At 45.5% G+C, this 27145-nt stretch overlaps 1 protein-coding gene across 2 annotated transcripts; it reads right to left on the reverse strand.

The window, feature by feature from the left end:
* Positions 1-2169: 2169 nt before the first annotated feature.
* LOC128251530 (uncharacterized) lies at positions 2170-9846 on the reverse strand. 2 transcript variants are annotated; one of them, XM_089344965.1, is made up of 3 exons: positions 8662-9548; positions 8091-8373; positions 2170-4822 (listed from the first exon to the last, which is right to left on the reverse strand). In XM_089344965.1, the coding sequence occupies exon 3, from the start codon at positions 4013-4015 to the stop codon at positions 2774-2776; it is 1242 nt and encodes a 413-aa protein (XP_089201091.1). In that variant the 5' UTR covers positions 4016-4822; positions 8091-8373; positions 8662-9548; the 3' UTR covers positions 2170-2773. The 2 variants fall into 2 exon arrangements, with proteins under 2 accessions (XP_089201091.1, XP_052834306.2); XM_052978346.2 differs by having other exon boundaries at positions 8091-9846.
* Between the last annotated feature and the right edge of the window lie 17299 nt (positions 9847-27145).

Below are 27145 nucleotides of genomic sequence, written 5' to 3' on the forward strand. Positions count from 1 at the left end.
ACACAGACACGGAGGCAAGAACAAGTACGCACGCGCACACAAACGCAAAAACAGGAACGGACACACAGACACAAAGGCAAGAACAACCACGCACGGACACACAGAGACTGATGCAACAACAAACACGCACGCGCACACAGACACAGAGGCTAGATTAAGCACACACGCACACGCAGACACAGATGCAAGAACAAGCACGCACACAGACACAGAGGCAAAGAGCGGTACGGACACACAGACACAGAGGCAAGAAGCCGCACGGACACAGAGGCTAGATTAAGCACACACGCACACGCAGACACAGAGGCAAGAACAAGCACGCACACAGACACAGAGGCAAAGAGCGGTACGGACACACAGACACAGAGGCTAGATTGAGCACACACGCACACGCAGACACAGAGGCAAGAACAAGCACGCACACAGACACAGAGGCAAAGAGCGGTACGGACACACAGACATAGAGGCTAGATTGAGCACACACGCACACGCAGACACAGAGGCAAGAACAAGCACGCACACAGACACAGAGGCAAAAAGCGGCACGGACACACAGACACAGAGACAACAACAAGCGAACACACACGCACAGACAAGAACGGCTGTGACGGAGCTCACGAAGATATCCGAAGTGAATTGTCGAGTTGTCACGGAAACAAGCGACTTTTTGTTTTGGCTTCGTCGAGCCGAAACGAATGAAGGCCGCGTTAATTATATCAGGATTAATTAAAATTTATTATAAAATTAGTTTAAATAGGTTTGTTTTCAAAACCGGAAGTAAACAAAGTGGATCCTTCTGAATTGATGGGCAACACTTTTCATTTATGTTTTATGTCGTGTTTTTGGTACCGAAACACTTTCAAACTTCGTATACTTGTATATTTTGTGTTATAGAACAGATAAAAATTTGGTGATCTTTCGATACTAAGCCTTTTTATATTTTGTCAGCGTTTTAACTCTGACAAAATATAAAAAGCCTTGTCAGCGTTTGTTTATATCAATTCGGGAAAAAGAAAAAAAGCAAACATAAACACACTCTCTCCCTCTATCTATCTATGCATATATCCATACATATATGAACATACCTACATGCATGTATACATAGATGCATATATGGGTACAGGACATCACAAAAAAAAAACGTTACATACACACACAGTTATATATACATCCATGTACATGCACATGTCTGAGTATGAGTGGAATGCATGCATTTAAATGCACGTACACGCCTATATACATTTTTGTGAATGGTATCTATGCATGTATATACCTGAGTAGTGAACATGTCCACATTTTTATACACAAATATGTATGTATTCTAGGCATAGGAGTGGCTGTGTGGTAAGTAGCTTGCTTACCGACCACATGGTTCCGGATTCAATCCCACTGCGTGGCACCTTGGGCAAGTGTCTTCTACTATAGCCTCGGGCCTATAGCACACAACCACCCTGCCCCTATTCCAACCCAGAATATAATCAATGAAGTCTATATCATGAGTAGGTGACCCCATAAGAAAGTAGCAATATTAACCCTTTTGTTCCCAACCCAGCTGAAACTGGCTCTGAGTACAAATGTCTTGTTTTCATAAGTTTTGTATTAAAATCTTCCACCAAACCTTAATCACAAATTACGTTCCTAACACTAGCTGAACGATAACTAAGTTATTTTACTAAATTCTTTGTTATATTTAAAATTAATTGAAAGAGACACAGAGCATCTTAAAATAAATACAGTAACGAATGGGTTATCCCGTTACCTCCCATAATTCTATTAACTGGAATTTTTTTTCTGAAACTTTGATTTCTAGCATAAAAGCCTTAGAAACACGCTGGAATGATCAAAATAACATTTTAAATAGAAATAAGCGAGATATTGGGTGAAAAATTAGCAAACCTCATTTGAATATCAGAGAAATATACCTAGTAGATATAGCAAAAAGGTTAGATATGTGTAAATATTGATAGATAATTACGAAATTTGTAATTTTTAAGTGATCTCATATGAGATCACTGGTAGGTAATGGGTTAATCAAATTACTAGTAATACTAAAGTGAAAGTAGAGAAAACGGAAACAATTTGCTCAACAAAAACCACAGTAGCACGTTTGCTGAACTGTATTTACCTGAAACGGAATCTCGTAATTGTCACAGTTACTGTAAACATATATGCTTTGTTAAGTAACATTTATTTAGATTATGATTTGCTACAGATATAGTAGTGATACAATTTCATTCTTGTATGTATATATTTGTGTTTAGTTAAGTTTCCACACTGTGAGAATGATTTAATAGATATGTTACACTGATACAGTTTCTCTCCTGTTCGAGTACATTTCCAAGTAGTTAAAATCACCATTTTGAGAGAATGATTTACCACAGATATCACAATATGGCTTCTCTTCTATATGATTGCATTTAACCCTTTAGTGCTTAAACCGGCCATATCTGGCCAAAATATTCTACCTGTTTTATGTTCAAACTAGTCAGATATGGTGAGTCATAGCTGCCTTATTGTGTCATTTTAAAAATAAACAATCACATAATTGAAATCTCAAAGCCATAAAATGAATCAAGATTAATTTTACATGGTGTGAATACATAAGCTTTACATTTGACAGAATAATTTGAATACTAAAGGGTTAAGGGTTATCAAATGATGAACTCAAGACAATGATTTATCACAGATATCACAATGATATGGCCTCACTTCTGTATGATTGCATGATCACAATGATATGGCTTCTCTTCTGTATGAACATGCTTATGTTTGGTTAAGGGCCAGTCTCAGACAATCCTTTAACAGAGATATCACAATGATCTCCTGTGTGAATACTCTTGTGGGTAGTTAAGTTACAACTCTGAGAGAATGATTTACCACAGATATTGCAACAATACGGTCGCTCTCCTGTATGTACGCGCTGATGCCTACTTAAGCCACCATTGTCAGAGAATGATTTGCCACAGATATCACAGTGATATGGTTTCTCTCCTGTATGAATACGTTTGTGAGCATTCAAATGATTACTTTGAAAAAACGATTTACTGCAGACATTGCAATGGTAAGGTTTCTCGCCGGTGTGAATGCGTTTGTGTTTTGTTAAGTAACCAGTTTCAGAGAATGATTTGCCACAAATATCACAATGAAATAGTTTGTCTCCAGTGTGAATACGTCTATGTCTAATTAAAAAACTATTCTGAGAGAACGAATCGCTACATATGTCACAATGATATGGTTTCTCTCCTGTATGAATGCGTTTATGCTTAGTCAAAACACCATTTTCAGTGAATGATTTACCACAGATATCACAGCGATATGGTCTCTCTCCAGTGTGACAAAGTTTGTGTTTAGTTAAATGATGCTTTAACGAGAACGATTTGCCACAGATGTCACAGTGATTTAGTTTTTCCCCTGTATGGATGTATTTGTGATATGTCAAGTGATGATTCTGGGAAAATGATTCACCACAAATATCACACTGGTATGGCTTCTCTCCAGTATGAATTCGTTTGTGAGTATTGAGATTAGAATTTTGAGAGAATGATTTATCACAGATATCACAGCGATATGGCTTCTCTCCTGTGTGAATACGTTTGTGTGTAGACAGTATATCACCCCGAGAGAATAATTTACCACAGATATCACAGCGGTATGGCTTCTCTCCTGTATGGATCTGTTTGTGAGTGATCAATATATCACTCCGGGCAAATGATTCACCACAAATATCACACTGATATGGCTTCTCACCTGTATGGATCCGTTTGTGAATACTGAGATTAACATTTTGAGAGAATGATTTATCACAAATGTCACAGCGATATGGCTTCTCTCCAGTATGAATCTGTTTGTGTGTGGTCAGTATATTACTCCGAGAGAATGATTTACCACAAATGTCACAATGATATGGCTTCTCTCCTGTATGAATACGTTTATGAGTAATTAAGTTCCCTTTATGAGAGAAAGACTTATTACAAATGTCACACACATGTGGTGATTTTTCTATCACTTTCAGCATCTCTTCATCTAAAATTAACCCTTTTTAATTAATTCTCACATTAATTAATTTTCCGCAATCTTTCTTCTCTCACCTCAGTATGCACATAGCTTCCTTGTGTTTGCTCTGATATTATATCTATTACAAATGTTTCCCTCCGTTATATATTCCATCAACAGCGATCGTCACTGATATCTGAAGAACTGCAAACTCCTTTGTAAATTTCCTTGGATTTATTTGATGTACAAATCCATCTTGCACACAATCCAGACCATAAAGTAGAGAAATGTAGCTATTCACCTCAGTTCAGATGAAATATTCCACAATAATTCACCATAGATTCATAGAAACAATATTACATTTGGTTTGTAGAGCATGTTCCTTTAGTCTTTAAAAGACAATTCAGCATATTTTTCATTTCATTTCAAAGTTTCAGCTCAGAGCTGCGGCCATGCTGATGCACATAAAATTAACCTTTTATAAGTCCTTCACATTAATTAATTTTCCTTTATCTTTTCTTCTTCCACCACAATAGATTTCTTGTTTTGCACTTATATTTGTTACAAATATTTTCGACTGTTACATTTTCCATCAACTGCAATCTTCATGATATCTGAAGAAGCAGCAAATTCCTTTGTAAATTTATTCAAATCTATTTACAAATTCATGTTGCACAGAATCCAGACAGTCTGTAATTCTGCATAGAGTTATAGAAACAGTATTACATCTGTTCTGTATAACATGTTCCTTCAGTCTTTAAAAGTCAATTGAATATTGATGAAGGGCCTGGATGGAGAAATGATCATTATGCCAATGTCATCTGACATTCTGGAATAAAAGAGAAACAACAGGGTAAGATATAGAAGATACTTAAACAGCAGAGACACAACAGTGGACATTTTATACTTTTATATAACAATAATATAGACACAGAAATGGTCGTGTGGTTAAGAAGTTCACTTCCTGGTCACGTGGCTTCGGGTTCAGTCCCACTGCATGGCACCTTGGGTAACTGTTGTCTACATTAGACCCAGAACAACCAGAATGAGAGTGGATGGGTTTGGTAGACAAAAACTGAAAGAAGTCTGTTGTGTATGTGTGTGTGAATATGTGTATGTATATATATATATATATACGTGCGCATATATATATGATCATCATCATCGTTTAACGTCCGCTTTCCATACTAGCATGGGTTGGACGATTTGACTGAGGACTGGTGAACCAGATGGCTACACCAGGCTCCAATATATATATATACATATATATGCATGCTAAAACACGACCTACGTTGGGCTCCTCATTCATATCATTATCAAACTTGGAACTTAACTATAGTCTGTCCATAACACTTACTCAGCATTACCTGACACCTTTGGGTCTTCTTGACACCATTACCTCTCATACCCTCGATATATATATATATATATATATATATATATATAGTACCCATAAAGGTTACAAACCTCACTAAGGGATAATAAAATCCAGTGAAAATACTGGTTAGTTACCTATTCAAAAACTGTAAGGTAACTACATAAACTGTGATTTATATATTTAAAGAATATAAAATAGTGAGACAATTAATAAATAATTAGCTATTAATTAAAAAATTAGACAACATCTCTGACAGCTGTTTCGATTCCAGACCTTTAGAAATTAATTACCAAGATTAAAACTATTTAAAAGTTGAATCTCATCAGAGTTGGTTAAAGATATACAATTATGTGTTCAGTTCGAGTGTGTTGAGTATAAGGCCCCAAACCATTAACTGATAAAAAATCTCTTTATAAAGAACATGGTATAAACCTTACAAAGGGGTGGAAGATAGTAAATTTATTGGAGTTATAATAAAAATAAGAATAGAGCAATATAACCTTGTTAAGAAAAGAAAATGCAAAAGCAGGTATACGAGTATAATTGCCATATGTTAGGTAAATAACACAGGAATTAAAATTAAAACAAAGACAAAATATAAATTAGAAATAAGGGTGAATCAATTAAGATAACTTATAATTAAATATTAAATGTATATGCAATCAAAATGACAATAGGTGAAGGTTTATTCTTTTGGGTATAATATATATATCTATATATCATCGTTTAACGTCCGCTTTCCATGCTAGCATGGGTTGGACGATTTGACTGAGGACTGGTGAAACCGGATGGCAACACCAGGCTATAATAAAATATTACAGAGGTGAGAAAAAAAGAAGCCTAAATAAAATAATTTAGTAACATAAGATAGAGTATGTTATTACATAGTCAAATGATTATTTATATGTAACTAGAAGCATTAACAGAATGCAATATGGAGCAAATGTATAGAAATAATTTTAGTAATAATTTAGGTGAAAGCCATTCTTGTTAAGTATCGTAGGGGTTAAATAATTTAGAAGATGTAAGAACTTAATGCAAGGATTAATCTTCTAGGGTGTTAAGAAAAGAAAATGCGAAAGCAGGTATATGAGTATTAATTAATTAATTCTTTTATTTGTTTCATTTTAAAAATAAAAAACAAAATGGGGTATTAAACCTCCTACAAATAATAAATATTGAGGCACTAAGGACTCTTATCCTTCCTCCCCGACCAGGCTATATGCATCCTGCAGCTCCATGTCGGGGCCCCAGAAGGCGAACCTATAATGGTCCTTCGGAAAGGAATCCATCACCTTGAACATTTCGACGTCTGTTAGGATCTCAGTAGTCACCTGTGGAGGCCAATCCGGGTCTGCAGTCCAGGGGGCAAGGTCTCCTCCCTCCGGCCCTCTAGCTTCCTTAAGAAGCTCTGAATTGCCCCTCCCTTATGGAAGAAGATAACAAAATCATCCCTCCTCTGTCGGTGGCATAATTCCCACCGACGAGGTTTCAGGACATGCCGGCAGTGCACCATCAGCCGCCGGCAATGACTTATTCTTTGCTTTTCTCTTCTTTTTCCTCCCCTGTGTTACGGGAGGGTGTGGTACCTCCACTTTATCCGGACGATCTTCCCTCCCTGTCGCAGCTTTAGGGTCCTTTGGTGGGCAACTATTGTTCCCCACCTTCTTTCTTTTTTTCCCCTTTTTCGAGGACGTCTCCACCTCAACAACTGCCATCTCTCCCTCCAATGAGAGAGCAGGGGGCATTACTTTTGTTAACTGCTCCAGGACCGTACATTGGTCCTGGGTACAGTTTTTTTTAATGCAGCCAGGCTCCAGGCACAGGTGGACCTGGCTATTCTTAGAAAATCTGGAAAAACCAGATCTTTGGTTGATTGGGTCCACAGGGTCAAAATAGCTTTTGACCCAACCCAATCAACAGCAGGCAGAATTTTAACGTTAAGGAGCTTGGCTCCGCTGCCATCCAGACCCTGGCGGAAAGTATCCCCTATCCACTCAGGTTCTATTCCGGGTGGCAGCCCAAAAACCCAAGCTTTTCGTAATTTCTTCCCACATTGTGTGGGAAGAAACAAAATGTTTTGCCCTTCTAAGGGTTGGCTCGCAAACTTGCGAGCCACTTCAGGGGTGTCAAATAGTAACCACACTGTTGCAAACTTGACACCCCTGGCAATAAACTTAATAGATGGCAGATATTCTGCCAACTCTTTTTCGATTTCGACTTTGGGAAAGACCGTAATGGTGTCGAGTGACTTAGAGTACATCTTCAACACCATCGTTCTTTCACTTAAGTCTTTTAACCACTCCTTGGGTGGGAGAATTTCTGCCATACTTGCAGTAAAACTCCGATAAATAGTTCACAACAAAAAGTCTAAATACAGTTCAAAAACAAAAAAGAACAGAAAGACAGAGCAGAGAAAAAGAAGGAAGGAAGGAAGACACTTCAAGTTATCAACACAATTCCGGCCATCTGGTAATCCTGGCTTAGAGGTATTCCAATAAATGGTACTCCAGGGTCACGGCAGCAGGAACACACAAAAAAAATCCTCCACAAACTGGTAGAATTTTCCAAAAAAACAACAGTTCTCAAAATTGAGTCACATTGGGCGACTGCAGGCGGACAAAATGTCTGGGACCCAGTGAGGATTTCATATTTCAAAAAAGAAAAGCAATATCAAACAACAAAATCCCACTAAATCCACCCAAAAACAGATGCCTACCTTACAGTCGCATCTTTAGAATTTCTTCTCTTCAAGACGGCATCGTATTGACAACATTCAGCGTGGAAGTAACGCATGTGCAGTAGCAAGCTACAATGTGGAGGCGCAATGTCCCAGTGGTTAGGGCAGCGGAAAAAACACAGAGGCAAGAACAAGCACACACGCACACGCAGACACAGAGACAAGAACAAGCACACACGCACACGCAGACACGGAGACAAGAACAAGCACACACGCACACGCAGACACAGAGGCAAGAACAAGCACGCACACACACACAGAGCTAAGAACAGGAACGGACACACAGACACAGACAAGAACAAGCACACATGCACACGCAGACACAGAGGCAAGAACAAGCACGCACACACACACAGAGCTAAGAACAGGAACGGACACACAGACACAGAGACAAGAACAAGCACAAACGCACACGCAGACACAGAGGCAAGAACAAGCACGCACACACACACAGAGCTAAGAACAGGAACGGACACACAGACACAGAGACAAGAACAAGCACACACGCACACGCAGACACAGAGGCTAGAACAAGCACGCACACACACACAGAGGTAAGAACAGGAACGGACACACAGACACAGAGAAAAGAACAAGCACACACGCACACGCAGACACAGAGGCAAGAACAAGCACGCACACAGACACAGAGGCTAGATTAAGCACACACGCACCCGCAGACACAGAGGCAAGAACAAGCACGCACACACACAGAGGTAAGAACAGGAACGGACACACAGACACAGAGACAAGAACAAGCACACACGCACACGCAGACACAGAGGTAAGAACAGGAACGGACACACAGACACAGAGACAAGAACAAGCACACACGCACACGCAGACACAGAGGCTAGAACAAGCACGCACACACACACTGAGGTAAGAACAGGAACGGACACACAGACACAGAGACAAGAACAAGCACACACGCACACGCAGACACAGAGGCTAGAATAAGCACGCACACACACACAGAGGTAAGAACAGGAACGGACACAGAGACAAGAACAAGCAAACACGCACACGCAGACACAGAGGCAAGAACAAGCACACACGCACACGCAGACACAGAGACAAGAACAAGCACACTCGCACACGCAGACACAGAGGCTAGAACAAGCACGCACACACACACAGAGGTAAGAACAGGAACGGACACACAGACACAGAGGCAAAAAGCAGCACGGACACAGATGCTAGATTAAGCACACACGCACACGCAGACACAGAGGCAAGAACAAGCACGCACACAGACACAGAGGCAAAAAGCGGTACGGACACACAGACACAGAGGATAGATTAAGCACACACGCACACGCAGACACAGAGGCAAGAACAAGCACGCACACAGACACAGAGGCAAAAAGCGGTACGGACACACAGACACAGAGGTTAGATTAAGCACACACGCACACGCAGACACAGAGGCAAGAACAAGCACGCACACAGACACAGAGGCAAAAAGCGGTACGGACACACAGACACAGAGGTTAGATTAAGCACACACGCACACGCAGACAGAGAGGCAAGAACAAGCACGCACACACACACAGAGGTAAGAACAGGAACGGACACACAGACACAGAGACAAGAACAAGCACACACGCACACGCAGACACAGAGGCAAGAACAAGCACGCACACACACACTGAGGTAAGAACAGGAACGGACACACAGACACAGACACAAGAACAAGCACACACGCACACGCAGACACAGAGGTTAGAATAAGCACGCACACACACACAGAGGTAAGAACAGGAACGGACACACAGACACAGAGACAAGAACAAGCAAACACGCACGCGCAGACACAGAGGCAAGAACAAGCACACACGCACACGCAGACACAGAGACAAGAACAAGCACGCGCACACACACTTAGGTAAGAACAGGAACGGACACACAGACACAGAGACAAGAACAAGCACACACGCACACGCAGACACAGAGGCTAGAACAAGCACGCACACACACACAGAGGTAAGAACAGGACCGGACAAACAGACACAGAGACAAGAACAAGCACACACGCACACGCAGACACAGAGGCAAGAACAAGCACGCACACAGACACAGAGGTAAGAACAGGAACGGACACACAGACACAGAGATAAGAACAAGCACACACGCACACGCAGACACAGAGGCAAGAACAAGCACGCACACAGACACAGAGGCAAAAAGCGGTACGGACACACAGACACAGAGGCTAGATTAAGCACACACGCACACAGACACAGAGGCAAAAAGCGGTACGGACACACAGACACAGAGGCTAGATTAAGCACACACGCACAAGCAGACACAGAGGCAAGAACAAGCACGCACACAGACACAGAGGTAAGAACAGGAACGGACACACAGACACAGAGACAAGAACAAGCACACACGCACACGCAGACACAGAGGCAAGAACAAGCACGCACACACACACAGAGGTAAGAACAGGAACGGACACACAGACACAGAGACAAGAACAAGCACACACGCACACGCAGACACAGAGGCTAGAACAAGCACGCACACACAGGTAAGAACAGGAACGGACACACAGACACAGAGACAAGAACAAGCACACACGCACACGCAGACACAGAGGCTAGAACAAGCACGCACACACACAGTGAGGTAAGAACAGGAACGGACACACAGACACAGAGACAAGAACAAGCACACACGCACACGCAGACACAGAGGCTAGAATAAGCACGCACACACACACAGAGGTAAGAACAGGAACGGACACACAGACACAGAGACAAGAACAAGCACACACGCACACGCAGACACAGAGGCTAGAATAAGCACGCACACACACGCAGACACAGAGACAAGAACAAGCACACACGCACACGCAGACACAGAGGCAAGAACAAGCACGCACACACACACTGAGGTAAGAACAGGAACGGACACACAGACACAGAGGCTAGATTAAGCACACACGCACACGCAGACACAGAGGCAAGAACAAGCACGCACACAGACACAGAGGTAAGGACAGGAACGGACACACAGACACAGAGACAAGAACAAGCACACACGCACACGCAGACACAGAGGCAAGAACAAGCACGCACACACACACAGAGGTAAGAACAGGAACGGACACACAGACACAGAGACAAGAACAAGCACACGCACACGCAGACACAGAGACAAGAACAAGCACACACGCACACGCAGACACAGAGGCTAGAACAAGCACGCACACACACACAGAGGTAAGAACAGGAACGGACACACAGACACAGAGACAAGAACAAGCACACACGCACACGCAGACACAGAGGCTAGAACAAGCACGCACACAGACACAGAGGCAAAAAGCGGTACGGACACACAGACACAGAGGCTAGATTATGCACACACGCACACGCAGACACAGAGGCAAGAACAAGCACGCACACAGACACAGAGGTAAGAACAGGAACGGACACACAGACACAGAGATAAGAACAAGCACACACGCACACGCAGACACAGAGGCAAGAACAAGCACGCACACACAGGTAAGAACAGGAACGGACACACAGACACAGAGACAAGAACAAGCACACACGCACACGCAGACACAGAGGCTAGAACAAGCACGCACACACACACAGAGGTAAGAACAGGAACGGACACACAGACACAGAGACAAGAACAAGCACACACGCACACGCAGACACAGAGGCTAGAACAAGCACGCACACACACACAGAGGTAAGAACAGGAACGGACACACAGACACAGAGACAAGAACAAGCAAACACGCACACGCAGACACAGAGGCAAGAACAAGCACACACGCACACGCAGACACAGAGACAAGAACAAGCACACACGCACACGCAGACACAGAGGCAAGAACAAGCACGCACACACACACTGAGGTAAGAACAGGAACGGACACACAGACACAGAGACAAGAACAAGCACACACGCACACGCAGACACAGAGGCTAGAACAAGCACGCACACACACACAGAGGTAAGAACAGGAACGGACACACAGACACAGAGACAAGAACAAGCAAACACGCACACGCAGACACAGAGGCAAGAACAAGCACACACGCACACGCAGACACAGAGACAAGAACAAGCACGCACACACACACTGAGGTAAGAACAGGAACGGACACACAGACACAGAGACAAGAACAAGCACACACGCACACGCAGACACAGAGGCAAGAACAAGCACACACGCACACGCAGACACAGAGACAAGAACAAGCACACACGCACACGCAGACACAGAGGCAAGAACAAGCACACACGCACACGCAGACACAGAGACAAGAACAAGCACGCACACACACACTGAGGTAAGAACAGGAACGGACACACAGACACAGAGACAAGAACAAGCACACACGCACACGCAGACACAGAGGCTAGAACAAGCACGCACACACACACAGAGGTAAGAACAGGAACGGACACACAGACACAGAGGCTAGATTAAGCACACACGCACACGCAGACACAGAGGCAAGAACAAGCACGCACACAGACACAGAGGTAAGAACAGGAACGGACACACAGACACAGAGATAAGAACAAGCACACACGCACACGCAGACACAGAGGCAAGAACAAGCACGCACACAGACACAGAGGCAAAAAGCGGTACGGACACACAGACACAGAGGCTAGATTAAGCACACACGCACACGCAGACACAGAGGCAAGAACAAGCACGCACACAGACACAGAGGCAAAAAGCGGTACGGACACACAGACACAGAGGCTAGATTAAGCACACACACACACGCAGACACAGAGGCAAGAACAAGCACGCACACAGACACAGAGGTAAGAACAGGAACGGACACACAGACACAGAGACAAGAACAAGCACACACGCACACGCAGACGCAGAGGCAAGAACAAGCACACACGCACACGCAGACACAGAGGCAAGAACAAGCACGCACACAGACACAGAGGCAAAAAGCGGTACGGACACACAGACACAGAGGCTAGATTAAGCACACACGCACACGCAGACACAGAGGCAAGAACAAGCACGCACACACACACAGAGGTAAGAACAGGAACGGACACACAGACACAGAGACAAGAACAAGCACACACGCACACGCAGACGCAGAGGCAAGAACAAGCACACACGCACACGCAGACACAGAGACAAGAACAAGCACACACGCACACGCAGACACAGAGGCTAGAACAAGCACGCACACACACACAGAGGTAAGAACAGGAACGGACACACAGACACAGAGACAAGAACAAGCACACACGCAAACGCAGACACAGAGGCAAGAACAAGCACGCACACAGACACAGAGGCAAAAAGCGGTACGGACACACAGACACAGAGGCTAGATTATGCACACACGCACACGCAGACACAGAGGCTAGAACAAGCACGCACACACACACAGAGGTAAGAACAGGAACGGACACACAGACACAGAGACAAGAACAAGCACACACGCACACGCAGACACAGAGGCTAGAACAAGCACGCACACACACACAGAGGTAAGAACAGGAACGGACACACAGACACAGAGACAAGAACAAGCACACACGCACACGCAGACACAGAGGCTAGAACAAGCACGCACACACACACAGAGGTAAGAAAAGGAACGGACACACAGACACAGAGACAAGAACAAGCACACACGCACACGCAGACACAGAGGCTAGAACAAGCACACACGCACACGCAGACACAGAGACAAGAACAAGCACGCACACACACACTGAGGTAAGAACAGGAACGGACACACAGACACAGAGACAAGAACAAGCACACACGCACACGCAGACACGGAGGCAAGAACAAGCACACACGCACACGCAGACACAGAGACAAGAACAAGCACACACGCACACGCAGACACAGAGGCAAGAACAAGCACACACGCACACGCAGACACAGAGACAAGAACAAGCACGCACACACACACAGAGGTAAGAACAGGAACGGACACACAGACACAGAGACAAGAACAAGCACACACGCAAACGCAGACACAGAGGCAAGAACAAGCACGCACACAGACACAGAGGCAAAAAGCGGTACGGACACACAGACACAGAGGCTAGATTATGCACACACGCACACGCAGACACAGAGGCTAGAACAAGCACGCACACACACACAGAGGTAAGAACAGGAACGGACACACAGACACAGAGACAAGAACAAGCACACACGCACACGCAGACACAGAGGCTAGAACAAGCACGCACACACACACAGAGGTAAGAACAGGAACGGACACACAGACACAGAGACAAGAACAAGCACACACGCACACGCAGACACAGAGGCTAGAACAAGCACGCACACACACACAGAGGTAAGAAAAGGAACGGACACACAGACACAGAGACAAGAACAAGCACACACGCACACGCAGACACAGAGGCTAGAACAAGCACACACGCACACGCAGACACAGAGACAAGAACAAGCACGCACACACACACTGAGGTAAGAACAGGAACGGACACACAGACACAGAGACAAGAACAAGCACACACGCACACGCAGACACGGAGGCAAGAACAAGCACACACGCACACGCAGACACAGAGACAAGAACAAGCACACACGCACACGCAGACACAGAGGCAAGAACAAGCACACACGCACACGCAGACACAGAGACAAGAACAAGCACGCACACACACACTGAGGTAAGAACAGGAACGGACACACAGACACAGAGACAAGAACAAGCACACACGCACACGCAGACACAGAGGCTAGAACAAGCACGCACACACACACAGAGGCAAAAAGCGGTACGGACACACAGACACAGAGGCTAGATTAAGCACACACGCACACGCAGACACAGAGGCAAGAACAAGCACGCACACAGACACAGAGGTAAGAACAGGAACGGACACACAGACACAGAGACAAGAACAAGCACACACGCACACGCAGACACAGAGGCAAGAACAAGCACGCACACACACACAGAGGTAAGAACAGGAACGGACACACAGACACAGAGACAAGAACAAGCACACACGCACACGCAGACGCAGAGGCAAGAACAAGCACACACGCACACGCAGACACAGAGACAAGAACAAGCACACACGCACACGCAGACACAGAGGCTAGAACAAGCACGCACACACACACAGAGGTAAGAACAGGAACGGACACACAGACACAGAGACAAGAACAAGCACACACGCACACGCAGACACAGAGGCTAGAACAAGCACGCACACACACACAGAGGTAAGAACAGGAACGGACACACAGACACAGAGACAAGAACAAGCACACACGCAAACGCAGACACAGAGGCAAGAACAAGCACGCACACAGACACAGAGGCAAAAAGCGGTACGGACACACAGACACAGAGGCTAGATTATGCACACACGCACACGCAGACACAGAGGCTAGAACAAGCACACACGCACACGCAGACACAGAGACAAGAACAAGCACGCACACACACACTGAGGTAAGAACAGGAACGGACACACAGACACAGAGACAAGAACAAGCACACACGCACACGCAGACACAGAGGCAAGAACAAGCACACACGCACACGCAGACACAGAGACAAGAACAAGCACACACGCACACGCAGACACAGAGGCAAGAACAAGCACACACGCACACGCAGACACAGAGACAAGAACAAGCACGCACACACACACTGAGGTAAGAACAGGAACGGACACACAGACACAGAGACAAGAACAAGCACACACGCACACGCAGACACAGAGGCTAGAACAAGCACGCACACACACACAGAGGTAAGAACAGGAACGGACACACAGGCACAGAGACAAGAACAAGCACACACGCACACGCAGACACAGAGGCAAGAACAAGCACGCACACAGACACAGAGGCAAAAAGCGGTACGGACACACAGACACAGAGGCTAGATTAAGCACACACGCACACGCAGACACAGAGGCAAGAACAAGCACGCACACAGACACAGAGGCAAAAAGCGGTACGGACACACAGACACAGAGGCTAGATTAAGCACACACGCACACGCAGACACAGAGGCAAGAACAAGCACGCACACAGACACAGAGGTAAGAACAGGAACGGACACACAGACACAGAGATAAGAACAAGCACACACGCACACGCAGACACAGAGGCAAGAACAAGCACGCACACAGACACAGAGGCAAAAAGCGGTACGGACACACAGACACAGAGGCTAGATTAAGCACACACGCACACGCAGACACAGAGGCAAGAACAAGCACGCACACAGACACAGAGGCAAAAAGCGGTACGGACACACAGACACAGAGGCTAGATTAAGCACACACGCACACGCAGACACAGAGGCAAGAACAAGCACGCACACAGACACAGAGGTAAGAACAGGAACGGACACACAGACACAGAGACAAGAACAAGCACACACGCACACGCAGACACAGAGGCAAGAACAAGCACGCACACACACACAGAGGTAAGAACAGGAACGGACACACAGACACAGAGACAAGAACAAGCACACACGCACACGCAGACGCAGAGGCAAGAACAAGCACACACGCACACGCAGACACAGAGGCAAGAACAAGCACGCACACAGACACAGAGGCAAAAAGCGGTACGGACACACAGACACAGAGGCTAGATTAAGCACACACGCACACGCAGACACAGAGGCAAGAACAAGCACGCACACAGACACAGAGGTAAGAACAGGAACGGACACACAGACACAGAGACAAGAACAAGCACACACGCACACGCAGACACAGAGGCAAGAACAAGCACGCACACACACACAGAGGTAAGAACAGGAACGGACACACAGACACAGAGACAAGAACAAGCACACACGCACACGCAGACGCAGAGGCAAGAACAAGCACACACGCACACGCAGACACAGAGACAAGAACAAGCACACACGCACACGCAGACACAGAGGCTAGAACAAGCACGCACACACACACAGAGGTAAGAACAGGAACGGACACACAGACACAGAGACAAGAACAAGCACACACGCAAACGCAGACACAGAGGCAAGAACAAGCACGCACACAGACACAGAGGCAAAAAGCGGTACGGACACACAGACACAGAGGCTAGATTATGCACACACGCACACGCAGACACAGAGGCTAGAACAAGCACGCACACACACACAGAGGTAAGAACAGGAACGGACACACAGACACAGAGACAAGAACAAGCACACACGCACACGCAGACACAGAGGCTAGAACAAGCACGCACACACACACAGAGGTAAGAACAGGAACGGACACACAGACACAGAGACAAGAACAAGCACACACGCACACGCAGACACAGAGGCTAGAACAAGCACGTACACACACACAGAGGTAAGAACAGGAACGGACACACAGACACAGAGACAAGAACAAGCACACACGCACACGCAGACACAGAGGCTAGAACAAGCACACACGCACACGCAGACACAGAGACAAGAACAAGCACGCACACACACACTGAGGTAAGAACAGGAACGGACACACAGACACAGAGACAAGAACAAGCACACACGCACACGCAGACACAGAGGCAAGAACAAGCACACACGCACACGCAGACACAGAGACAAGAACAAGCACACACGCACACGCAGACACAGAGGCAAGAACAAGCACACACGCACACGCAGACACAGAGACAAGAACAAGCACGCACACACACACTGAGGTAAGAACAGGAACGGACACACAGACACAGAGACAAGAACAAGCACACACGCACACGCAGACACAGAGGCTAGAACAAGCACGCACACACACACAGAGGTAAGAACAGGAACGGACACACAGACACAGAGACAAGAACAAGCACACACGCACACGCAGACACAGAGGCAAGAACAAGCACGCACACAGACACAGAGGCAAAAAGCGGTACGGACACACAGACACAGAGGCTAGATTAAGCACACACGCACACGCAGACACAGAGGCAAGAACAAGCACGCACACAGACACAGAGGCAAAAAGCGGTACGGACACACAGACACAGAGGCTAGATTAAGCACACACGCACACGCAGACACAGAGGCAAGAACAAGCACGCACACAGACACAGAGGTAAGAACAGGAACGGACACACAGACACAGAGATAAGAACAAGCACACACGCACACGCAGACACAGAGGCAAGAACAAGCACGCACACAGACACAGAGGCAAAAAGCGGTACGGACACACAGACACAGAGGCTAGATTAAGCACACACGCACACGCAGACACAGAGGCAAGAACAAGCACGCACACAGACACAGAGGCAAAAAGCGGTACGGACACACAGACACAGAGGCTAGATTAAGCACACACGCACACGCAGACACAGAGGCAAGAACAAGCACGCACACAGACACAGAGGTAAGAACAGGAACGGACACACAGACACAGAGACAAGAACAAGCACACACGCACACGCAGACACAGAGGCAAGAACAAGCACGCACACACACACAGAGGTAAGAACAGGAACGGACACACAGACACAGAGACAAGAACAAGCACACACGCACACGCAGACGCAGAGGCAAGAACAAGCACACACGCACACGCAGACACAGAGGCAAGAACAAGCACGCACACAGACACAGAGGCAAAAAGCGGTACGGACACACAGACACAGAGGCTAGATTAAGCACACACGCACACGCAGACGCAGAGGCAAGAACAAGCACACACGCACACGCAGACACAGAGACAAGAACAAGCACACACGCACACGCAGACACAGAGGCTAGAACAAGCACGCACACACACACAGAGGTAAGAACAGGAACGGACACACATACACAGAGACAAGAACAAGCACACACGCACACGCAGACACAGAGGCTAGAACAAGCACGCACACACACACAGAGGTAAGAACAGGAACGGACACACAGACACAGAGACAAGAACAAGCACACACGCACACGCAGACACAGAGGCTAGAACAAGCACGCACACACACACAGAGGTAAGAACAGGAACGGACACACAGACACAGAGACAAGAACAAGCACACACGCACACGCAGACGCAGAGGCTAGAACAAGCACGCACACACACACAGAGGTAAGAACAGGAACGGACACACAGACACAGAGGCTAGAACAAGCACGCACACACACACAGAGGTAAGAACAGGAACGGACACACAGACACAGAGACAAGAACAAGCACACACGCACACGCAGACACAGAGGCAAGAACAAGCACGCACACAGACACAGAGACAAAAAGCGGCACGGACACACAGACACAGAGACAAGAACAAGCACACACGCACACGCAGACACAGTGACAAGAACAAGCACACACGTGTCTGCGTGTGCGTGTGTGCATGTTCTTGTCTCTGTGTCTGTGTGTCCGTACCGCTTTTTGTCTCTGTGTCTGTGTTCGTGCTTGTTCTTGCCTCTGTGTCTGCGTGTGCGTGTGTGCTTAATCTAGCTTCTGTGTCTGTGTGTCCGTGCCGCTTTTTGTCTCTGTGTCTGTGTGCGTGCTTGTTCTTGCCTCTGTGTCTGCGTGTGCGTGTGTGCTTAATCTAGCTTCTGTGTCTGTGTGTCCGTGCCGCTTTTTGTCTCTGTGTCTGTGTGCGTGCTTGTTCTTGCCTCTGTGTCTGCGTGTGCGTGTGTGCTTAATCTAGCTTCTGTGTCTGTGTGTCCGTGCCGCTTTTTCTATCTGTGTCTGTGTGCGTGCTTGTTCTTGCCTCTGTGTCTGCGTGTGCGTGTGTGCTTAATCTAGCTTCTGTGTCTGTGTGTCCGTGCCGCTTTTTGTCTCTGTGTCTGTGTGCGTGCTTGTTCTTGCCTCTGTGTCTGCGTGTGCGTGTGTGCTTAATCTAGCTTCTGTGTCTGTGTGTCCGTTCCGCTTTTTGTCTCTGTGTCTGTGTGCGTGCTTGTTCTTGCCTCTGTGTCTGCGTGTGCGTGTGTGCTTAATCTAGCTTCTGTGTCTGTGTGTCCGTGCCGCTTTTTGTCTCTGTGTCTGTGTGCGTGCTTGTTCTTGCCTCTGTGTCTGCGTGTGCGTGTGTGCTTAATCTAGCTTCTGTGTCTGTGTGTCCGTGCCGCTTTTTGTCTCTGTGTCTGTGTGCGTGCTTGTTCTTGCCTGTGTGTCTGCGTGTGCGTGTGTGCTTAATCTAGCTTCTGTGTCTGTGTGTCCGTGCCGCTTTTTGTCTCTGTGTCTGTGTGCGTGCTTGTTCTTGCCTCTGTGTCTGCGTGTGCGTGTGTGCTTAATCTAGCCTCTGTGTCCGTGCGGCTTCTTGCCTCTGTGTCTGTGTGTCCGTTCCGCTTTTTGTCTCTGTGTCTGTGTGCGTGCTTGTTCCTGCCTCTGTGTCTGCGTGTGCGTGTGTGCTTAATCTAGCTTCTGTGTCTGTGCTGCTTTTTGTCTCTGTGTCTGTGTGTCCGTGCCGCTTTTTGTCTCTGTGTCTGTGTGCGTGCTTGTTCTTGCCTCTGTGTCTGCGTGTGCGTGTGTGCTTCATCTAGCCTCTGTTTCCGTGCTGCTTTTTGCCTCTGTGTCTGTGTGTCCGTACCGCTTTTTGCCTCTGTGTCTGCGTGTGCGTGTGTGCTTGTTCTTGTCTCTGTGTCTGTGTGTCCGTTCCTGTTCTTACCTCTGTGTGTGTGTGCGTGCTTGTTCTTGCCTCTGTGTCTGCGTGTGCAGAACAAGCACACACGCACACGCAGACACAGAGGCACGCACACAGACACTATGTTGCATCTTTCGTACCTTCTAGTAATATCATAATTCAGAAACAACACGAACAACAAAACTAAGAAGGTAATTCGGTGGCTTGTGTGTCGATGCATGATAGCCACAAACGGTTACAATGCAATAACTCAACATCACTAAATTCCTATTATACAATTAATTAATGAAATTGTTATTCATTCATTACTTAAGTGAATGTAATTCATTCACTTCAGTGAATATAGTTAAGATCGACATATTTAATATTAATTATATTATGCAATCAAATCAGTTATTAATCATCCACAACTAGATAAAAATATTTACTTGTATTTCTCCATAAATATTCAATTTCTCTTTCTCGTCTCCAAGTCTTTTGTCTTTCATTTCATTGAGTGAAGAATGTGATATAAAAAAAAATGAGACGGAGGAAACGAAACGTGCAAAAAAACCGGCACATTATTTCTTTATATATTTCCTATTGAGAAATAGATTCAAAGTAGGTATGACACTTATTTTATTCTCAAAAAACATTTGTCGCTAGACCATACTTCATTCCTCTTGAGTATTATTCCACCCGTGAGGGCAAAATTTGTACTTTTGAACGAGTGCTATAATCAGTAATTATAGAAAATTGCAGAATTCCGTTATTCTTACATTTCAAGTAAAACTTAAGACATTCCTGCAACAATTAACTGTGTGTTTCTATAGGTCATACAAGTGTTTTGTTTTTAAATAATACATAAATTCATCAAGCAGCGTACAGACAAAGAGAGTAACTACACAAAACTACATTTCGTGTTTTGTGTTTTCGAGTCAAATTTTTAAAAAATTTCTGTTGTCTTGCTTGCTTTGCAGTGTTGTGGGACGGACATCTGGTATAATTAAAGATCTTTCACTGTAAACACTGTTTATATAGCAATTAACAGGTAAGATATCTGATATATATTATTTTGCCTATAGACTCACATCTGTCACACAAGGCAACATATGCTTTGATGTCGGTGGAAAGTGACAGTTGCGGGCATGTTTGTATGTATGTGTCTATGAAAGATAATGGGTGTGTGTATATTCATATATATATATATATACGCATCTATGAAAGATAATGGGTGTACGTCTGTGTGTGTGTGTGTTTGCATTTATGTATGTACGTGTATATGAAAAATAATAGGTGCACATGCGTGTGTGTATATGTGTGCAAGCGTGTTCAGCCTTATGTATTTGTATTAACTCACACACGCATAGAAAGACACATGTACCCCTATTATTTCATATATGATGGCCGTCCACTCGTGACCGAGGAAGACCATTGCTGACCTTTAAGGAACATTGTGCACTCTGGGACTAACTTATATTTTGCATTTGCCGTTCTGTTAGTGGCTAATGAGCCCTTGACAAGCATACACATACATACACGACAAGCATACACGACTGCAAACATTGCAGACTAAGCTTTCCCCATTCGGCGGAGACGGACTATATGTAATCTGAACCTTTCCCCCCTCAGATTACCTTTAGTCCGTCTCCGCCCCCCCCTCATTCACTACGCTAGCAGGGCGATCTTTCGTTTTGTTCTAATCCATGACCCTCAAAACCCTAACACTCTAGTGAAGATCGTGCGGGTGTTAATCTGAAAAATTACCGAAGTATGTATATGTATGCATGCATATGTGTACGTATGTACGTGTGCGCGCGAAAGATAATGGGTGTACGTGTGTCTTTCCGTGCGTGTGTAAGTGAATACAAATACATAAAGCTGTACACGCTCACACACACACAGTATGATTAATACTTCTTTATACAGCTGTCAGCATCCATACACATCACATATGCATACCAGCGATGTCTTACACATTACACCTTATTCCACACATGCTTCATTTTCCTCTCAACACATGTCATTCATGGTACAAAAGTCGCTTGTTTCCGTGACAACTCGACAATCCACTTCGGATATCTTCGTGACCTCCGTCACAGCTGTTCTTGTCTGTGCGTGTGTGTTCGCTTGTGCTTGGCTCTGTGTCTGTGTGTCCGTGCCGCTTTTTGCCTCTGTGTCTGTGTGCGTGCTTGTTCTTGCCTCTGTGTCTGCGTGTGCGTGTGTGCTTAATCTAGCTTCTGTGTTTGTGCTGCTTTTTGCCTCTGTGTCTGTGTGTCCGTACCGCTTTTTGTCTCTGAGTCTGTGTGCGTGCTTGTTCTTGCCTCTGTGTTTGCGTGTGCGTGTGTGCTTAATCTAGCTTCTGTGTTTGTGCTGCTTTTTGCCTCTGTGTCTGTGTGTCCGTACCGCTTTTTGTCTTTGAGTCTGTGTGCGTGCTTGTTCTTGCCTCTGTGTCTGCGTGTGCGTGTGTGCTTAATCTAGCTTCTGTGTTTGTGCTGCTTTTTGCCTCTGTGTCTGTGTGTCCGTACCGCTTTTTGTCTCTGAGTCTGTGTGCGTGCTTGTTCTTGCCTCTGTGTTTGCGTGTGCGTGTGTGCTTAATCTAGCTTCTGTGTTTGTGCTGCTTTTTGCCTCTGTGTCTGTGTGTCCGTACCGCTTTTTGTCTTTGAGTCTGTGTGCGTGCTTGTTCTTGCCTCTGTGTCTGCGTGTGCGTGTGTGCTTAATCTAGCTTCTGTGTCTGTGTGTCCGTGCCGCTTTTTGTCTCTGTGTCTGTGTGCGTGCTTGTTCTTGCCTCTGTGTCTGCGTGTGCGTGTGTGCTTAATCTAGCTTCTGTGGCTGTGTGTCCGTGCCGCTTTTTGTCTCTGTGTCTGTGTGCGTGCTTGTTCTTGCCTCTGTGTCTGCGTGTGCGTGTGTGCTTAATCTAGCTTCTGTGTTTGTGCTGCTTTTTGCCTCTGTGTCTGTGTGTCCGTACCGCTTTTTGTCTTTGAGTCTGTGTGCGTGCTTGTTCTTGTCTCTGTGTCTGCGTGTGCGTGTGTGCTTAACCTAGCTTCTGTGTCTGTGTGTCCGTGCCGCTTTTTGTCTCTGTGTCTGTGTGCGTGCTTGTTCTTGCCTCTGTGTCTGCGTGTGCGTGTGTGCTTAATCTAGCTTCTGTGTTTGTGCTGCTTTTTGCCTCTGTGTCTGTGTGTCCGGACCGCTTTTTGTCTTTGAGTCTGTGTGCGTGCTTGTTCTTGCCTCTGTGTCTGCGTATGCGTGTGTGCTTAACCTAGCTTCTGTGTCTGTGTGTCCGTGCCGCTTTTTGTCTCTGTGTCTGTGTGCGTGCTTGTTCTTGCCTCTGTGTCTGCGTGTGCGTGTGTGCTTAATCTAGCTTCTGTGTCTGTGTGTCCGTGCCGCTTTTTGTCTCTGTGTCTGTGTGCGTGCTTGTTCTTGGCTCTGTGTCTGCGTGTGCGTGTGTGCTTAATCTAGCTTCTGTGTCTGTGTGTCCGTGCCGCTTTTTGTCTCTGTGTCTGTGGGCGTGCTTGTTCTTGCCTCTGTGTCTGCGTGTGCGTGTGTGCTTAATCTAGCTTCTGTGTCTGTGTGTCCGTGCCGCTTTTTGTCTCTGTGTCTGTGTGCGTGCTTGTTCTTGCCTCTGTGTCTGCGTGTGCGTGTGTGCTTAATCTAGCTTCTGTGTCTGTTTGTCCGCGCCGCTTTTTGTCTCTGTGTCTGTGTGCGTGCTTGTTCTTGCCTCTGTGTCTGCGTGTGCGTGTGTGCTTAACCTAGCTTCTGTGTTTGTGCTGCTTTTTGCCTCTGTGTCTGTGTGTCAGTTCCTGTTCTTACCTCTGTGTCTGCGTGTGCGTGTGTGCTTGTTCTTGTCTCTGTGTCTGTGTGTCCGTTCCTGTTCTTACCTCTGTGTGTGTGTGTGTTCTTGCCTCTGTGTCTGCGTGTGCGTGTGTGCTTAATCTAGCTTCTGTGTCTGTGTGTCCGTACCGCTTTTTGTCTTTGAGTCTGTGTGCGTGCTTGTTCTTGCCTCTGTGTCTGCGTGTGCGTGTGTGCTTAATCTAGCTTCTGTGTCTGTGTGTCCGTGCCGCTTTTTGTCTCTGTGTCTGTGTGCGTGCTTGTTCTTGCCTCTGTGTCTGCGTGTGCGTGTGTGCTTCATCTAGCCTCTGTTTCCGTGCTGCTTTTTGCCTCTGTGTCTGTGTGTCCGTACCGCTTTTTGCCTCTGTGTCTGCGTGTGCGTGTGTGCTTGTTCTTGTCTCTGTGTCTGTGTGTCCGTTCCTGTTCTTACCTCTGTGTGTGTGTGCGTGCTTGTTCTTGCCTCTGGGTCTGCGTGTGCAGAACAAGCACACACGCACACGCAGACACAGAGGCACGCACACAGACACTATGTTGCATCTTTCGTACCTTCTAGTAATATCATAATTCAGAAACAACACGAACAACCAAACTAAGAAGGTAATTCGGTGGCTTGTGTGTCGATGCATGATAGCCACAAACGGTTACAATGCAATAACTCAACATCACTAAATTCCTATTATACAATTAATTAATGAAATTGTAATTCATTCATTACTTAAGTGAATGTAATTCATTCACTTCAGTGAATATAGTTAAGATCGACATATTTAATATTAATTATATTATGCAATCAAATCAGTTATTAATCATCCACAACTAGATAAAAATATTTACTTGTATTTCTCCATAAATATTCAATTTCTCTTTCTCGTCTCCAAGTCTTTTGTCTTTCATTTCATTGAGTGAAGAATGTGATATAAAAAAAAATGAGACGGAGGAAACGAAACGTGCAAAAAAACCGGCACATTATTTCTTTATATATTTCCTATTGAGAAATAGATTCAAAGTAGGTATGACACTTATTTTATTCTCAAAAAACATTTGTCGCTAGACCATACTTCATTCCTCTTGAGTATTATTCCACCCGTGAGGGCAAAATTTGTACTTTTGAACGAGTGCTATAATCAGTAATTATAGAAAATTGCAGAATTCCGTTATTCTTACATTTCAAGTAAAACTTAAGACATTCCTGCAACAATTAACTGTGTGTTTCTATAGGTCATACAAGTGTTTTGTTTTTAAATAATACATAAATTCATCAAGCAGCGTACAGACAAAGAGAGTAACTACACAAAACTACATTTCGTGTTTTGTGTTTTCGAGTCAAATTTTTAAAAAATTTCTGTTGTCTTGCTTGCTTTGCAGTGTTGTGGGACGGACATCTGGTATAATTAAAGATCTTTCACTGTAAACACTGTTTATATAGCAATTAACAGGTAAGATATCTGATATATATTATTTTGCCTATAGACTCACATCTGTCACACAAGGCAACATATGCTTTGATGTCGGTGGAAAGTGACAGTTGCGGGCATGTTTGTATGTATGTGTCTATGAAAGATAATGGGTGTGTGTATATTCATATATATATATATACGCATCTATGAAAGATAATGGGTGTACGTCTGTGTGTGTGTGTGTTTGCATTTATGTATGTACGTGTATATGAAAAATAATAGGTGCACATGCGTGTGTGTATATGTGTGCAAGCGTGTTCAGCCTTATGTATTTGTATTAACTCACACACGCATAGAAAGACACATGTACCCCTATTATTTCATATATGATGGCCGTCCACTCGTGACCGAGGAAGACCATTGCTGACCTTTAAGGAACATTGTGCACTCTGGGACTAACTTATATTTTGCATTTGCCGTTCTGTTAGTGGCTAATGAGCCCTTGACAAGCATACACATACATACACGACAAGCATACACGACTGCAAACATTGCAGACTAAGCTTTCCCCATTCGGCGGAGACGGACTATATGTAATCTGAACCTTTCCCCCCTCAGATTACCTTTAGTCCGTCTCCGCCCCCCCCCCCCCTCATTCACTACGCTAGCAGGGCGATCTTTCGTTTTGTTCTAATCCATGACCCTCAAAACCCTAACACTCTAGTGAAGATCGTGCGGGTGTTAATCTGAAAAATTACCGAAGTATGTATATGTATGCATGCATGTGTGTACGTATGTACGTGTGCGCGCGAAAGATAATGGGTGTACGTGTGTCTTTCCGTGCGTGTGTAAGTGAATACAAATACATAAAGCTGTACACGCTCACACACACACAGTATGATTAATACTTCTTTATACAGCTGTCAGCATCCATACACATCACATATGCATACCAGCGATGTCTTACACATTACACCTTATTCCACACATGCTTCATTTTCCTCTCAACACATGTCATTCATGGTACAAAAGTCGCTTGTTTCCGTGACAACTCGACAATCCACTTCGGATATCTTCGTGACCTCCGTCACAGCTGTTCTTGTCTGTGCGTGTGTGTTCGCTTGTGCTTGGCTCTGTGTCTGTGTGTCCGTGCCGCTTTTTGCCTCTGTGTCTGTGTGCGTGCTTGTTCTTGCCTCTGTGTCTGCGTGTGCGTGTGTGCTTAATCTAGCTTCTGTGTTTGTGCTGCTTTT

This window comes from Octopus bimaculoides, chromosome 29 (genome assembly GCF_046866305.1).
Source record: "Octopus bimaculoides isolate indiv1 chromosome 29, ASM4686630v1, whole genome shotgun sequence".
NCBI classification, from domain to species: domain Eukaryota; kingdom Metazoa; phylum Mollusca; class Cephalopoda; order Octopoda; family Octopodidae; genus Octopus; species Octopus bimaculoides.

What these genes read in the sequence shown, in the direction of transcription:
- LOC128251530 (XM_052978346.2), bottom strand. Translation starts at nt 4,015, where the DNA reads ATGCTGAAAGTGATAGAAAAATCACCACATGTGTGTGACATTTGTAAT.